The sequence below is a fragment of the Ammospiza nelsoni genome, chromosome Z, assembly GCF_027579445.1.
Source record: "Ammospiza nelsoni isolate bAmmNel1 chromosome Z, bAmmNel1.pri, whole genome shotgun sequence".
NCBI lineage: Eukaryota > Metazoa > Chordata > Aves > Passeriformes > Passerellidae > Ammospiza > Ammospiza nelsoni.
In genome coordinates, this window is record NC_080669.1 from 79,212,290 (window position 1) to 79,230,973 (window position 18,684).

An 18,684-nucleotide genomic window follows, 5' to 3' on the forward strand; every position below is an offset into this window, starting at 1 on the left:
CTCAAACAAACAATTTTACTAGGGAACTCCAGAACAGGAAAAGTGGAACTTTAACTATGTATGCAACTTGTAGAAGGCAACTGTGACAGAGGACTAAATGCAAAAGGAAAACTAAAGAGGTCTGCAGCTGATTCCTTCCTTGACACAGACATCAGACTGCTCTCCCAAATTCTTACACCAGCGTTTCTCAGGAAAGTAGTATCAGGATGCAAGGTCAGGCTGTTGTTTGTTGGTTTGAAAACAATATTTGAAGTACAGCAACTAGGACAGGGTTCACACAAAGGAAGAGAGGGAGGAAATTCACAAAATAACAGGTCCCAAAACCCAGAAGTACCATAATCTCTGAACTTTTAAGTAAATATGTTGATTTTGCTAAAAAGCTAGCACAGAACAGGATCTACACTGCCAAAAGATTACAATACATCATGACAATTCAGGACTGCAGAAGAAATCTAGCATTTTAAAACATGCAGATCATTTTATCCAAAAAAGCCTCAGGAGATCATAACAATAAAATGCTTAAAACATTGATAAGCTATTTGGTAAACCACAGCTCAAATCTTTATCACATTAAACATTAGCACTTAGTGGAACTTCTGCTTTGCAGTAGAAGCCAAAAGAAGTTTACTTACAGCTGATCCCAGAAAAAGCTTCCTGAAAGGCAGTAGGAAGCATTCAATTGATTTCAGATAAAGAGCAGCTGAAATAAGCAGAACATTATTGTTTTTTCTGTCCAGGAGAGGGAAAAAAAAGTGCATTCATGAACCGTACAGCCAAGAAAGCTAGAATCAGATGCTGGAAGCAATAAAAAAACTAGGAACATGAAGGTCTTGAACTTTTAAACCTCCTGAAAAAGATCTGCACTGCCAGTGAATCCAGAGTGTCAACAGCCCATTAAATATTTTCCAGTTTTTACATTAAATACACTTGGAACCAGAAAAAGTGCAGAAGCTTTTATGTCCAGGCAGCTTGTGTGGTGAAACGCTGAGCAGGAGAGAGAGACGAGGCGGCAGTTGAGGAGTGGAATTCACAACACCAGAATACTCTTCCGAAATTCCCATTATTGCAGATGCTCTTCCAAGCTCTGAGTGTATCTAACCCCCTTTCTCCTGCTTGCATGGACCCTCAGTTCAGCTGGCAGTCAGGACACCTCTCTGGCTAGCATGAAACAGACAAACCCCCTGAGTTCAAGTCATCTTTCAGGTAATTACAACAATGATCAAGAAGCATAAGCCATATTCTGTCTGCTTAGGGACCTGCTGAAATGACAGCCTCCCAGTGCCCAGACAAAAATCTTTCCTCTACACAATGCATCTATTGTCCTTAAAGGCTGTGCACAAAATGTTTGCTCCAGCTCTCAAGAGCCCCACAGCCAGTGCTGGAGTACAAGGTGCCTCCAGCCTGCACACTGCTCTGCAGAGAGCCCTCTACCTCATTACTCACCTTTTCGACTTATCTAGCAACAACCACGATCTCAGTGCAAACTGACAAGTCAATTCTAGCAAGGCAAGAGTCAGCATCCTCAGATGCTTATTCAGAATTGTGCTTTGCTCCTTCATAACCTTCCCATAGACACGTTAAAATGTACCTGAAATTCCACTTTGCTCCTAGCTGTCACCTCAACAGCCACTTGCCTGAGCCAAAGACCCAAGCTCTGAGACACAGTGGACCATTCAAACTACCTTCAGATGGTTTTCTTCACTGAGAAAAGACTCTGAAGTGTCAGTTCTATTTCTCCACAAAGTACCACAACCAGGTAACACAAGAGTATTCACAGGCAAGGTGCCACAAAGACCCTTTGTCCTGTCTCACAGATGTTTGCCTTCTGGTCACCACGTCTCCCCCTACCAGCCCCATGACAATACCAGTCAGATTTGTAATTCATTGCCCCCAAAACATTGGCTGCTTCAATAAGTCTGACAGTCTCACTGCTCAAATTAGATGCTAGAGCTTCCAAAAACCACATTGACATCAATGATATCTTGCACTTGGGTCCCAAACCAGATGTCTTCTGCCCTGCAGACCAAGGGGCTCCTTCTACACCTTCAGCAGGAGTTTGTATTAAGAGAAACCATACCAAGAGAGTGAGAGCTGCAAAACAGCACCATTAGCCTGTATCTCATCCATACAAACATCTAGACAATTCCCAGAAAAGAGCATAACATGATGATACAGCAATACTTACCCTACAAATTAATATGCCCCTAGGCTTAGGACCCAGGTGACATTTTTGAAAGTAGTTTCATAGAGTCTGTTCTATCACCAAACCTCCTCTATCACCTACATCATCAACAATTAAGGGTGTCAGCAATTACAAGTGAATTCCACTTTGGTATTTCTTCAAAAGCAAGAGGGAATACATGCTTCAGACACCTTATTTCATAGTTTAGCTTTTTTGCTATACATATTTGTTGTCACTTGACAGCAGAATTGAGTGTTTTAAAGTTGACAACACAAGCAAACCCATATTGCTCTGTGTCAAGAAGAAAGGGACTATCAAAGATGTAAGATGCTTTGCTACCTGTTTGACACAGCAGAGTCTGGCTTTTTTAAAACTGAAGAGCTTCTTCCCTAGCCACAATACACAAAATAAAATCTTTCCAATTTTGTGGGCTCTAAGCAGAGAGCTAAGTACCTTATTACTACCACCACCAGTCCTCAAGGGCAAACACATACACCTCAGCTGACTGAGTAATCCCTCCTGGTTTTGGCGTGACCTAGCACAGGCAGGTGAGCATCACCTCCAACTGATTGGTCTGGATCAGTTATACTTTCCTTGAGAAGTAGGAAAACAAACACAAACTGAAGTTTTGTTATTATGGGCTTACAAGACTCTGCTTTTGTTCAAAGTTTGCTCCCCAAGGGGCCGGGGAAGCAGAGCATGATGATGGAGAAACAGATTTGATACTATTTGTGTAACAGAACACCTTGCAAACAAAAAGGAAACTGAGGACTTAGCCAACTTCCCTGATTCCAGAGCTAAATCCACCCATATACATTTACCCTACAAACATTTAAATCAGTTGTTAAAAAGCACAGCTAGGAGAAATCCCTGCAACATAAATTTCTTCCTTTTTGAGTTGACCAACATAGACACACTTCTGAAGATCCCTGAAGTTTCTGCTCAGCAGCTGCTTTGAACTGAGCAGTGAGGACAGGAACAAAATCTCTTATTCAAATCACAGAGATTATAAAAGGTTAATCCTCCTGACGCTGGCAACACAGACAGCTCTGTCAGGCGACCTGGTTCCCCAACCAAGAGGTGAACTAAGCAGTAATCCAAGCTGCCACGCCTCTCCAATATTCTCCTGCAGCCTTAATATTATTAGTCAAAAAACCAGCTTGGGCGCAGTGTACTACAGCGAGTTATTTTGTGTCTGACTCTCACAGAAGATGCATTCTGTTAGATTGTGCTTTGGTACTTTGCCTTAAGGGGTTCCCTACAGGTTACTGATTTCTCCTGAAATTTAGCTGGTTTATGATGAAAAAAGACAGCATCCTACCCCTGAATCTGTGCTTTATCATGGAAAAAAAATAAACAACAACCAAATCTTACAGAATTTTTAAATGTGTAAGATATGCACTACTGGACAGAGTAGTAAAGGAAGCTTCCAATTTTCAGTGGCATAATATCCCCTTCTTTCAAATTCTGCAAGGTTCAGAAATACATTATTTTAAGTTAGTGGCAGAAATATATTATTTTAAGTTACTGGAAATGCCTTAATTGATTAAGGGAACAAAACCCACACTACTAAATTTTACACAAAACAGACTGCAACCCACATATGCCTCCAGCTGCCAAACACTAAGGAAATATGCATAATGAAAACCATATCCTTGGAGCAGAAGGCAGGAAAAGAGATAGACTGATAATGTATCAAGCCTGCTAGGAGCCAGTCTGAGCTGGTAAACTGACTTTGATGACAAACCAACAACTCAACTAGTTTACAATAAAAGCGTCAGTGGGGGGAAAAAACCAAAGAGCAAATAAAAAATATTTTAAAACTCCAAACATAACAAAAAACCCTTAATAGTAATTCAGAAATCAGATGAATGGAGAAATTGGTTTCTTCAGGTGTGAGGGGGTTGGGTAGGTGTATTTGTTTTGAAAAAATATACACCTCTCTGCAGAATCATTTCTTCCAAGACACAGCACATGCAGCTTCTGCTCAGACATTGTACACAGAGGTAAAGGCCACTTAAATTACTAGAATCTTGCCAGAGTTATTAGGTCAAATCACACAGACTGGTCACAGCCAAGGTAACAGCTGCTAGAAGACACAAGTACTGGGGTACCAAAGAGGAAAGAGCAGAAATGACAGAACAAACCCACTTGTGTGCTTGTCCTTTGGCGTGTGCTTTTCACCTGTCAACAAAAGTCACCTGAACAGTCTCCCCGGTGACTCAGGCTTCTGCACTCCCTGTTCAGACTTAGTGTAAACAAGATGCACCCTGGAAAAAGAGTTGCTGACTAACCACACCAGTAGTGATTGCCATCTAATCACAGCCTTGGTCTATTTTCTGGTAGTTTCGATTTAAGTTACAGGATTGCAAGCACTCAGCCAACTGGAACACAGCTACTTGTGAAGCAGGACTGAGCACAAGCTTGTCCTGAAAGGCACCGAGATTAAAAAATGGTGCTAACAAATATCACTGTTCAACTTCACTGGTACAGCATATTCACCAAAAGGGAAACTCAAAAATAAAGCAACAGCACATTTGTGGTGGATTCAGTAAATTCTAATATATATATTTTTTAAGTAAAAACATCCCAGCACGCAAGAGTAAATTATAAGCTTCCGGGAAAAACAGCACCTGTGTTTTCCACACTGAATAATGAAGGAAGATTGGTCTAGCATGAAAAATATTTTAAAGTAAAATATTAACAAAATCTTATTATTATATTACTTAATATTTACCTGTTTGGCTTCACAAACCAGAGAAAATATTAGTATCTAGGAGACAGAAATAACTTTGACTGTAACAATTAAGAAAGAGTAGAAAAACTTGTTAGAGTATGAGTTATGGTGTAACTGAATGAGATTCCAGGCAGGAACAGGAAACCTAATAAAAAAAACAAACACTCTTGGCAAACTATACCTCTGGCAGTCTGATTTTAATCTTCACATTCACAAACTGCTCAGACAATACTGATTCCTGGAGGACACCCGCAAACTGCAGAAACAGGACAGTCAGATAGATTGCCATCTAAAAGAGGTGCACCTCACAAACACGTTAGCATTCACCTGCCCATACTTTTCAAAATATTGTTTCAAAACAGCATGTATACAAAGAACTGAATCATAAGAAGGTGTTACTATTGACAAGGAGTGTGCTCAAGACTGTTCTCCTGAAAGTCATGCTACTTGCTTGCATTTGGACCTCCATAAACAATAAGGTGAAAATATACCAGGTTAAATAAGAATCAAAACCCTTAACCAAAATAAACAGCCTTAGGTGACAATTGAGTATAAGCAGGTTCCTTCACATGTAGGTTCTTTTCCTTATTATTAACATTTATAATTAATGAAGATGCTACATCAAAATTTTACCTTAATATACAGTTTGTCGGCATATACAGCAATTAGTTGTCAGAACAGTAACTCACTGCACAAGTTAGTGCAGTGAGGATCACAAGACTGGAAGGGTCCAACTCTATGCTGCTTCTCCCAACACCTGGACCACTTACACCATTCAAAATCATTCCTACTTTCCACCTAACACTTTAATTAATGGCATGCCTTCTATATCTTATGTCAACACTATTCGCCCTCTCCATGTTTTTCCTCACTCCATGTTTAATTTCCTGATGTTTTTAATGAACACAAGTCACAGATCCCATCACCTTCTGTTTACAAGCATGGTGCAGTGACACAAAGACTGCCCAACATCTCTCCTTTCAGTAAGTTTCACATTTCTCAGCAACGCTTGTCATTTGCCTCTAAGTGTATAGTTTTTGTACAGAACATCAACTATTTTCATTCTCACTCTTCTCAGGGGTCACTGAGTCCTTCCTGCATTATATTTATTTGCTCCAAAATTTACTATATAATTAGAACTTCTCTTAAGAACAGCTTTGACACACACATTTGTATTCTTTCTTGCCATGACAGAAGTGGAAGATATCTATCTGCTTCTCCCACTAGTCTTAGTAACATTGCTAGCTTCTGCTATAGTCAGCTCCTTATACTATTTACACGTCTTTTGCCAATTCCGAATTTCTTTAAAAATAAGTCTGCTATAGGATTTGTGAGATATTACAGAAATACAAATAGCTGCATGTTTTCATGTAGAAACAAGAAGCTAGCCCAGAACAATCTTCCTCTTGCAAACCTGTGTCACATTTCATATGATACCCTTCCACATCGTTTCTACCTGTCTAAAAAAAATTTATTATTCTCTCTTAACAGCCTACTTTAAACTTTCCATGTTGTTACAGACTCGTCTGCTTTTGAAGTCAAGATCCATATTTACCCATTTATCACTCATCTCCTTTATCTTCCCACCTATCCACAGAAACCACATCTATTCCTCTCCAGTTAGGCGATGTCACTGCTTGTTTGCAGCCACAGTTAAACTTCTGCTGGCAGAATTCAGATTCAAAGTGTTGCATGTTTCAGCACTCTGGGATATAGACCATCAGACTCAAATGCAGGATATTAAAATTTTTTTCTCCCACGCTTGTCCATCATTTTCAGTTTCATAAGAAACAATTCCTATAGTCCAGGGACCATAACCAACCCATCTTTACACTTCCCTGTTCCCGTGCACAGAGGTATGATTCCTTCCCCTGTGGAGGCTGGCTGTTTCCCCTTTTCATGTGACCAAAGCTCCACCTTCTGCTACCTGTTTTATTACCACTTGCAAGATGCCACCTTGTCTGCTGAGGTGGAAGCCCCTGCCTTAGCCTTGGACTTTCTGATCCTCAACACACACCTTCCTCTATGAACTGGTTTTTTGCCCACACCTCTCAGAGGTTCTCTGTTTGCTTAGCATATCCTGACGTAATGAACAGGTGAATCATCAGCTCTGGGGTAATTTCCTAGGTGGAGCCTTTTCTGTTATTTGAGATGCTAATATTTACCCCAGTAGCTTCCCTGAATTTCCTGCCCTCCTCTGTATCCAACCTCCTCACTTCACCAAAAAGCTTCTTCAGCTTCCCTGAAGGCTTGACAATTGCTAACCTACATATTCATCTGTTTACCTTAACTTAGCTTCAGTTGTGATCATTCAAACCAAGTTCACTTCCATGTCCAATTTCCCTGAAGCATCTTCTGTGCCTCTCAAAGTCACATCTACAGTCCACTCCACCAGTTTTATGGCTGTAGTCACTGTATGATGGTAAAACTGTCAGATGACACAGCTCCCTGTACCCCAGGAAGGACCAACAGGATATATTCTCTGGTGTGGGGAGTCAGTTTTTTACAGTGACAACACCCAGAAATACTTTGCTTTAACCACGTTACAAGATTTTTACCCACATTTAAATCCTGGACTACGTGCATTAGATCTCTTGTGCTATCCCAGCAAAATCTCTTATCAGCTCTTCCCAAAGCAATTTCAGCCCAGCTGGTTCTCTTTTATCCACATTAATGCTGCTTTACAATTTTGCATCACCAAACCACAGTGGAATTTTCCCAGTCACCTCTATTCCTCTCTTCCTAGAGTAGGAAAACCCTTCCAACACCTCTGTTCCTCTCATAACCCCCACTCCTCATTACTCCTTCTAACCTTTTGGGGGCTGGTTCTGAGTCCTAAACTAACAGCCCTCTTCCCACCACTTTAGCCACGAGCTTCCCATTCTGCTTTATAACACAAATGTCCTTGCACCCTCTAGGAAAACTAACTCAACACTACTAATTCAAATGTTTCACTTATATTATTTACTTCATAAAACTGTAGCACTTATCAGGGATCCAGTAACCCCAATTTCATCTGCAGCACTAGCTCTTCCACATCACTCTATGAGGAAAAAGAAATATACAATCCAGGCCCTCAGGAGGAGTGCACAGGGTTAACTCATATATATTCAAACTTCTGTCATGTGCTACTCTCCTCCAATACAGCCTGAGCACATTTCTACATCTCTGACTAAAGTGTCAGGTTTATACAGAACAGTAACTTCAAACTCACGTTTACAACAGAAGTAAAAGGTCTGTTGCTAGAGCTCTGGTACACCACACTCCTCCCACCAAGCAAAAGTGTAACAACACACTGATTTAACACGGAGATCTATTAGGGCATGGCATGTCTTAATCTTTTTTTAACCATGGAAAAATATGTAAACACCTGTCATTATAGTCAGATTACTCAAAACATCTACTTGCCTCTAGTCAAGTGATAGACATTACCAAAATCCGTTTTTTCCAATCCTTAAGTACTGGAAGGACAAGGAATACAACTTTCGTAATAGCTTCTCCAACCTAAGGAAAAGCACACCAGATTCTGCTCTTCTGATGCTGAAGCTAGTAAACCACTACAGCATAGAAAGCAGAAATTTGTCACATATCAACATAAAGCTACCAAGAACCATAGAAAATCTTTCATCAATTTTAGTTCAGAATCTGCTCTTTTTCTGTTAAGACTCTAAGTTACATTTAAAAAATACTATGTACTACAGAGGGTCATACTAGATGATTACAAAAAGCCATTCTGGCCTTATAACTATGGAGTTTCTAAGCAGTTAATCTCCTCAAAAAATCTCCTACTAAAATGGAGCATACACAGACTCCACTTACTCAATTTGACAGGTCAAAATCTAATAAAATTCTGCACATGCAGCAAGTTACACCAGGCGGGAAAGGCTGAAATAAAACTACTGCTTCATGTCCATTTTTCCCTTCCTACCAATCCATATCCACGTTGCAAGCCAAATTCAAGTCACACACTACAGGTTTAGATCAGGTTCAGATTAGGAGCTCAAGATTGGGGGATGTCTGAACTATAAAATACTGAGAGTTTCATTTAAAACCATGACTTCATTAATCTATGAAATGACATTATGATTTTGGTATGGTCAGAAATCCCAAATCCAAAAACAAAGGCTAGCTCAGCTTTCTAGTAATTTATGACCTCTCTGACTCTCAAAGCCAAGCCCCATGCACAAAAAGGCCAAACAATCTCCTGAAGAACACCACCTGATTGCCTTTAAAGAAATCTTGCAATGAAGAATAACACATGAAATTTGGAAGGGGAACAAATGGGGAACAACAATTTTCTACAAAGTGTGTAATAGGTTACTGAGCAGCCGAATTCCTTCCTCACACAAGGCTGACAAACTGCCCTGGCACCGTGTGTCTGGTACTCCTGGCCCTATAGGAAGAAATAATTACTGAAGATTTGCACAACAAGGATTCGTAGCTCTCCAATGTGTAATTGCAGCTATAACACTCCACAAGGACTTTGTTTGCAAAGGACTGAGGTTGTTGGAACAGAAGAGTATGTGATAACTACAAGCAAATAACCACAGGTACTGAAAATCTGAAGTCCCTGGACATTTTCTGAAAACCTGTTCTGAAGTTTATACAAGTCTTTTAGGAAGGAAAATGTCTCTAATAGGTTTCTATCTAGAAATTCAGTATTTACATATTCATCAGCTTTATGGCGATTATCACATGTGACGAATTTCTGGTTTTTATGCTGAAGTGGTTTACCAACTTTAGCATTAGAACAGCAGAAGCTGGTGTGCCTTTCCTTAGACTGGAGACACTATTACTGAAGTTGTACTCCTTGCCCTTCCAGTACTTCAGGATTGGGAAAAATGGAGTTTGGTAATGACGCTGGATAAAAGCCGTACATATCCTATATGTTCCAGGTGATGCAGTTCCGTCACAGTTCCCTTTGCCTCATCCAAGCATGCCCGAATCCTTGGCACATGGACTGCAGCATTGTGCTGCCACAACAGCTCAGAAAAGTGAAGGCTTTCATGGGCCACCACATTTAGCTCCAGATCCAACATCCTTTCAGCAGATGCCAACAAAGACAACAGCAGGTTGGTTATAAGGTGCAGATTTTGCCTGAACAGAGCAGCAACGCAAAAGTGAACAGACAAAGCATGTTGGGGTTTTTTTAATGAAGCTTTTTAAGCTGAGTATTAGTACATTGGCCTGAGCAGAGAAAATAGAAGTGTGCCAATACTTAGAAGCATAATTCTGCAGTTACTTTATACCTAATAATTAGGTCTCTATGGTGGAAATGTTGGAGTCTGTTTAGCAGAGCATTTAGGTTGTAAAGATTTAAGCGAGTTAAGTCACAAGAGCTTTAAGTAATAAGGTTAAAACCAGTATTCCTTAAAGGGACACAGTCAAGGCTTGAAGCCAAATTTCTTTTCAAACTCGCCAACAGATTTAGGCTAGAGATTATCCTGAACAAGACACCTCCTCTTATCCTTCATCAGACAAGACATCCCAGTCCAATTCACTTTCCATTTATACAGTATGTTCAACTGCAAGGAAGAGCATCAAGAAACTGAGGTCAGCACAAAGCTGTTGAAACGACACATTTTCTTTCTGTTTTTTAATGCTCCAACTCCCCAGACGCAGGCAATCCAAAAGTGAACAAAATCAGGATTTTTAATTCCTTTAACATAGTTCCTACCCCTACATGCATCCTGCCCAGGAATTTTAAGATTTTTTACAAATTTAAGTGTGGCCAGAAAAATTAAATCCTGCAAACTAAGCAGGCAACATTTACTCATACCTGATACTGTCTCAATTTTCTCTCAGCACCGGGTTTCCATGAGCTGAACCTCTCTCAGCAAATGACTCCATGCTGAGTGCATGGACCCACCTCCCACACAGGTCTGTCCAAAGCCCACCCCAGCTCATCTGACAAAGGATGAACATGCACTCAAGAGCAATATGGCAGAGGAAACATAAACGAAGACACAACCATTAGCTGGCAGCATTCCCTTTCATTTTTAGGATGCCCACATGTAGCTATCAGAGAAGCAGCATTCCTGCCAGTGCTGTGCTCCAATTCCTTGCCACTTTCCTCAACAGCAGGACATGAATCCGAGCCATAATATGGCGCTTAGAAAGTTCAACCAGCACCAGTCAAAAAAATTCCTCAGCTGAGGACATATCATCTAACTTGATCCTCTAGCCACAGCTGGTCTCTTGCACCCCACGCTACACAAGGATGGAAAGGCTGGTAAGATCTGTAGCTATTCAACATTTTGGGTTTTTTAAGTGTAATTATTCAATTATTCAAAGTTCATAATGGGGAAAATAACTTAAAAGGACAGTAAGAAATCTGTTTTGAAAGCCTGTTGAAGGAGTTAGATGTCACTAATGTGTTAGAGATGTGTTAGATGTTTATGATGCACCAAGTAAATCATATTTGCATCTTTTAATGAAACTATCAACCAGAGACTTCTCAGAGTTTTTTTTTTTAATCTGCATTAGACTTGAAGCTTTCTTCTCAGCTGAAACAGACATATAGATGCACATAATGTATTTCATAATATATTTAGCTGAAATCTGCTCATCACAGAAGACAGCAGTACTCATATAAAGACAGTTAGAGAAATGCTGAAGAGCTCATATGCCTGCCAGTACTACTTCAGTTCTATCAAAACTTGCAAATAGCATTCCAACTCATCAACTGTTAAACAGGCAGAACAACTGTTTTGGATCACCACTCCCCTTTTCTTCCACAAAGCAATTATTTAATAGTTACATGCAGTGGCTGTGATCAAATCAAATAGAACATGGGCTGTCCAAAAACAATCCCTGCAATACATGAGGGACATTTCAGAGAGAGTTAATTTCATAATGTTGAGACTAATTACTACCAACTGACTAAGAAGAAAAAATATGAACCAAAACCATCATAATCAGATTCAGGAATTGTTTATTAGGTGTTTTCCAGGGGACCAAAAAGCCACTACTCCTCAAGCAAGAAGGACAGCTGAATTCCACTCCACTTCAAAGAGCTATCAAGCCATGGTAAAATATAAGAAAGAAACTATTGACACAGGTTGTGTGGCCCAAGATTTAGGAAGTTAAATGCACAGAAAAGCAAGAGCCTTAACAAAAAATCTGAATAGAGACAAAACGCCAACAAGGGTACTGCCCTCCCAACTCATCAGCTGATTTAACTGCTGATGGCGAAAAAGCATTAAGCATCCCATAAACATCTGCCACATGCCCAGGAAGAAGCAAGCACTTGTGAGATCAGGTACTTTCCAGCCCGTGGCAAGTGAAGATAATGTTAAATATTTGACGCGCAAGTAATAAAAATCAGAAGGTCTAAAAAACTGCAACTTGCATGTAATTGAGGTAGTCTGTAGCCCAGTGACCTTTGTTTTGAATGCATCCAGAGAGATCAGAAAAGAGGCTCCAAGAAGAGCAGAGTATGACACCCGAGGTGACACTCAGAGCACACCTGTACGTGGTCAGGTACCTACAGATCCCTGAGCACTCCAGACAAATGTCTGAAATGTCTAAGGAGTTAAAGTTCTGGTAAAAAAAAAAAAAAAAAAGATGCCTATTATTCAGCACCAGCTTGGAAAGACTCACCCAAACTGTACACACATGGAATTTTCTGAGACACACAACTCACTTAGGGTAGAACAGTGTCTCAATAAAGTGAAAAATGACACAGTATGGGTGAGTATCCAGTGAAACAGTAATAGAGAGTCACTTGAGAGGCTGGCCATGATCAGTTGTGTTCCCCATCCCAAAGCGTGCCATATTTCACTCTTTCTCAACTGGGCTTTTGTCACTTACACAAAACCAAGCAGGACACAGAGGCCAGTCAAAAGGCAAATAATAAAAGCAGAATTATGCACAGCAGCCTAGCCAGGTATAAGGAGGGCCTAAGAGAAAAGATAATCCATCTGAAATCTTTCTAAATGCAAAGAAAGCTGATATAAACCCCCAGGATATACCTATGGAATAGGAATCCATGTCACAGAAGGCATTTGCCAAATTTTACTGGTGACAGTTTACAAGCAAAACAACACTTCAACAAAGCTCTTGGTAAACATGGCTAAAGCAGGCACAGAAAAGCACACACCAACAACACAAGTAAAGAAGATTTCATTTCTCTGACAATGATTAGATCAACACAACAATATTAAATGCAATTTCACTACTAAACAAACTTTTGAAGTACTGTCAGAAAGCAAAGACAGCAAAGAAAAGCAAATCCAAGTGCTAAAGAGAAACCATTTAAACTCATGACTCCAGAAGTCATTCTAACAATCAAGAGGCAAGAACACCAAGTTGCTTACATACACTTCCACACCAAGAAAATGGCAGGTATTAACCAGTAAGCTGTAATGTAAGACAGAGGCAGAATTAGTGAAGACCCTACACACTTTCACAGCAGCTCAAAATCCATTTGCAAGACCACACAGGGAATTATCAGAACAAAAAAGCAACAGAGAAAGAGTTGTTAGACACATCCCCCAAGTTCAAGATCTCTTAGAAGAGCAGCAAGAAGAGCTTTTTTTGAATAATTAAAGTATTTTTCAAAACATCCAGTAAAACTGACCACAAGGCACAAAAAATATCCATGAAAAATTATTTTAAAAATTCAAAGGAAATATATAGAAAGATGATTTGCCATTGGACATACGCATTTCACATGCATTCAAGTCAAGTATTTGAAATAAGGTCCTGGATTAAAAAAGCAATTTAATTTGCTTGGACTTTCATTGCTGCTGTGTAAGCTGCAACTAGATCTTGGACGGTTAAGAGTTTAAAATTAGATTCTTTCAGCATTTAGATTAAATGCAGCACTTTATTGCATATTAAAAGAGTATGCTAATAACAACTTTAACAAGCTAGGCCTGGCAGATCTCACATTGAAGGAGTCAGCTCAGGAAGAACCTCTGTACCATCCCTTCATCCCACTGAGAAATATAGGGAGATTTCAAGTAGTTCATAGTCCCCTAAATACCTAAAAAGTAGATTCCACACTGTTTGCACTAACAGTGCCCAAAGCTGAAAGGGTGAGGATTTTAAACAGGAAATCAGATGATCACCCATGCATCAAAAGCCAGACATGGTTTGCAGGTTTTACTGAGCAACAGAAAAAGCTAGAAATCTTAAAAAGTTCTCTCCAATTACACCTTTATAAACCTAAAATTAACTCTCAACACAAAATGTTCTTTCAGTAGAGAACACTTTGTTCTTAGCCTTATTACCCAGATTCCTAATGCACTTTATTGTGCTCCAGCACTACTGACACTGGTAACTTCCTGACTAAGGACAACTAGTGAAATGCAGTTCATAATAGTCACACAGCAAATTCTAAATGAATTATTATGTTATTTTAATATCCTAGTGTTATAACCTTGCATTTCTGCTACTACTTTTAATGTTCAATTCTTCATAATTTTGACCTACAAAAAGGTGGATATGTTTTTTTTTCAATTCTACAACCAGTTCAGAACAGTCCTAACAGCATTCAGTCTTTCAGAGAACACTGAGGTAAGTTGAGGCCATTCCCCACTAAGGTAGGGGAAAAATCCTTTAAAGAGAAGTTCCTGACACTTGGCCACTTGTAGGTATAGGTATTTCTCAGTATACCACAAGACTGAACATGTTTTCATTTCTTTTATCATTAACATCCACTTCCATTCTCTTTCTTTGTCTCCTTCACTTGGAAGTCAACACAGTTCAATTCAGTACTGGAACACAAATTTTTCTGGCAACGCAGGGATGGACAGTTAATTCTCAGAGTGGTATTCCAACACTCCAGCTGTTTTGACAAAAATGTCACAAGCTCTTCTAATTCTTCAGCACAGCCACAAGATAAACATTAGGCAAACAAAAAAATATCATTCCTAACCTCCAGACAATGTCATTTGAAAGAGCAGTCAACCTGAAATTCTAGAGCGCAAGAGCTCACCCAAGTAATTCTTTCATGTACCTCTGGCAGCCAAATCTCACACAGATATCAGACCCCAAGATAAAGGCACACTACACAGAAGCACCATGACCTTATGGGACCAAGTCAGGCACTGTGCACAGGGATGAGGGAAGAACCCCACTGCCAACATCCTTGGCATTATCAGGTGGACCAGGCAGGTCAAACACTTTGGAATACAGTGACAGTGAAGATACAGCACAAGCTGCTATGAAGCAGAGAGGAGAAAAACTAGAAGAGGACCATCAGTCTTGAGGTAGCAAGGGCTGGGGACAAAGAAGGATGCAATAAAAGTGAGCAGGTCAAAGGGCATGAACTATGTGTCAGGACAGCAATAAACAGAGCCAGTGACCGAGTGATCCAGCCTCAGCAGGGCCCACTTTGCTATGACCCCTGCAAGCTGTGCTGAGACAGCAGTTATCCCCATCACCAACTCAGGAGACAGGAAAGATCAGGAAAATAAATTTTATCTAATTTAGATGTGGGGTAAAATCAACAGTTAGAAGAGAAAGCCAAGAAAGTTAAAAATGCAAGAGTGACGTGAAAAACTAGACTGCTTCCCTGGGATTAGTTTTATTTAATATGTACTATTTTCACAAATACAACACTAAATGCAAACTAATAAAGCAAACTATGCCAAGAGAAGATTATCAGACATAATCCAGACACAGCTGCTCTGAACAGGAGTGTATGCAACCTCTCTTGCACTTAAGCAGTGGAATCAAAATATGAAGAAGTCTCCTAAAAGCCTCAATCATGTAATATTCAGGATTTCTTTTCTCCTTCACTTCACTTACACACACTGCATATTTTCCTGCTTCAAAAGAATCCCTTAATTTGCTCCTACAACAGCCCATTACCACTGGCTTATTTCACACATCCCCTGAACTGCTGCAGACAAGCCCAGACTCACAATTCCTCTGAGCTTAGATTTTCTGTCAGGTGTTTCCTATTTCTATGGCAGATACAGCTCAATGGTTCTGGAAAAAACAGAACAAAGCAAACAAAATACACCAAAGAAACGAACAAAAAATGCCACGTAACAAAACAACAACAAATAAAACAAACAACAAACCAAAACAAGCAAAGGAGAAAAAGAAAAAAGAACACACACACAAAAAATTATTTATTCTCCAAGAAAGTAAGAGAAATGTAGCACTTGACATCAAGAAGACGTATATGTTAGCTGGTCTTTCAGGAACAAAGGCAGCACCCAGACATGTTTGGTCACAAACACTGAGCACTGTTTTAGATTAGTGATTCATTAAAATACTATTAATGCGCACAATTCATGGGGGCTGCAAAATAAATCAATAAATTAAAACACTATCCTTCTCCCTGGCAGGCTTCTTGTGCTGCTGACACTTACAGCTTTTTCCACATTTTTCTTTATATGAAAACTGCAATCCAGATGCTATGAACAGTGTCCCAGTCACCTACATTTATTCCATGGGGGTTTTTGTTGTCTTTCTTTGTTAGTCTCAGCTCTACATCATCCAACCCCACACTACTATGTAGTCTTATATGTGTACCATTTTGAATAGAAAAAAAAAAACAGCTTTTCCAACTTTTTTACTAACAGCTCCCTGCTGTCTCAACAAGATTAGTTCATTTCGGTGGAAAGGTAAAAGAATCAAGAGAAGTGCCATTTTGTTGGGCTTTTTTAAAAAAGTAACAATTAATAAAGCTGCTTCCTCCTTGCCCCTGTTGTTTTATCTCAGCTCCTGGTATCTGTTTTGTTTTTCACACTGCTCCACCTCAACATACTTCCATATCATGTTAGATAGTTGCTTCTTGCGAGATCTCATCAGCTCATCCTTTCAGTCATGCCTATTTCAGAAAACATGTTTCTTGATGTTTAGTAAATTGACTACATTCTGCAATCTTATAACAAAGTTGTTCAGTATCATCTATTTAAATGAATTCTCGTGTCTTCTACTGCCTTCGCACAGCAGATGGAAACAGAAGATAAAATTTTCACAGTAACTCTTCACACAAAGTCACCAGCCACCTCAAATTTCTTCTTTAGCTCTTCACACAAACAAAGAATAAAAGAAACACAAAAGCACACCATTCCAGGCTCCTGAAATGCTTTTATCCTAAAAACTCTACAGATCAAGAATAAACACCTTGAAAACAGAAGACATTTTCAGCAGCTCAATCATTCAGTTCATGTTCTTTCACTATTTCTCGTGAACAGCATGTAAATACATTCTTAAGACAATCAGCTTCAAGTGGTATCAAACCCATAACACTTTAAAGGACGCTCTCGAAACATTTTGAGGATAAACCACCAAAAAGAATTTTTAAAACCCTGTAATACACATAAGCATCCTTCAGCTAATAAGAATCAGCTTCAATGAAGAAATTTTGGCAAAACCTTCAAAATGGGCTACACAAATCTGCACTTCACAGTTTACACAGAAGTGTACAAAAAGCATATTTAAGCTAAACTTTGCACTTGCGCACATCTCCTAAGCCCTTAAACAAAACATGTGTTTAATAAAAGGGCTGAAACTTAATTCAGGAACACTCCCCAAAAGCAGCGCTCTCGCCAGAAGAACACATCTCAAGATGCTCTGTTGGGCATCTTACACCATCTCCATCTACACAGGGCTTTTGACTCAAAAGAGTGAAGAACAACTGGATAGGGCGCTGTTATCAATAAACCCGTGTGTGTAAAAGAAGAGCTGAACTGCCAGCAGTGCCAGTTTTTTTATCATTCCTGGCAAAGGAGCTGAGAACATTAAAACTACACTTTTAAGCCGCAGGGCACGGCTGCGCTCGGGGACGCCCGGTGACCGCGGCGTTCAGTGCAGGGAGACACGTCCCAGCAGCGGGAGCCCTGGCAGATGGTTTCCCCCACGGATTTCCTTATCATTATTTTTTAGCGCTAGGCAGCAAGAAATGGGGAACCGGAGACAGCACTATAATCCGCTGAGCAGAGAAAGCGCCGGCTTCCCGCAACCTGTTCAGCAAGGGGACAAGGCTCGATAGCAGCATGAGGAGGTCATTAGGAATGTATGCGAAATAACAATGCACGCTCTAGAGCGAGTGTACGGAGTGACAGCAGCCTGCTTCCTGCCCGCGCCGTTCACTGGGCAATTCAACTCGTGTCCGAGCCAACTCCCAAAGTCAGCCACGGCTCCTCCCGGAGCTCCGGACCTTCCCGGCCGGGACCGCCGCTCCTGGACCCGCACCTGCTCCCTCGCCATGCGGCACCTCCGGCCCAGGGGTGCAGGTGGCGGCCCGGGCCGCGGCCGCCCGCGGCTCAGGGCGGGGAGGCACCGGCACGTCCGTCCCCGCTCCGGGGAGGCTGAAACCCACTTCACCCAGGACAAAGCCAAACCCTGCCCAGGCGTGTCCCCCCGCTCCGCCGCCGCCGCCGCCCCGCTCACCTCGCACGCAGAGCAGCGACATGGCGGCCCCGGCAGCCGCCCCCGGCTCTCCTCATGCCGCCCCGCGGACACCGGGCGGCGGCGGCGCCTCAGCCGGGGCGGGGCCGTCCCGCCGGGGCAGGGCCGAGTGACGACGGACGCGTCGGGGGGAGCCCGCGGCCGGCCGGGCGGGCCGCGCTCGGGTGCGGGGCTGTGCTGCTTGGCTCTCTTCTTTTCAGGCTTTTGTTTCGCTCCCGAAAGGTGAGGGAACTCGATGGAGGAGGACCGCTCTGCATGTGTCTTCGCTGGAGTGCTCGGACAGGTTGTGGTGTGCTAGCGTAAGAATTATGGATTGTGTTGAGAGGGACCTTTAGGAATCATGGAGTCCAGCTCTTGGCCCCGCACAGATCAACCCAAAAATCCCACC

General features: G+C 41.1%; 1 protein-coding gene across 1 annotated transcript in view; it reads right to left on the reverse strand.

The window, feature by feature from the left end:
• The window catches only part of UNC13B (unc-13 homolog B), a 206,604-nt gene extending 188,237 nt beyond the window's left edge, over nucleotides 1-18,367 (reverse strand). Inside the window, exon 1 of the mRNA XM_059492372.1 lies at nucleotides 18,279-18,367. Within this exon, the coding sequence (XP_059348355.1) occupies nucleotides 18,279-18,300 (22 nt within the window). The 5' untranslated portion in view covers nucleotides 18,301-18,367. The remainder of the gene's footprint in view (nucleotides 1-18,278) is intronic.
• Nucleotides 18,368-18,684: the final 317 nt, after the last annotated feature.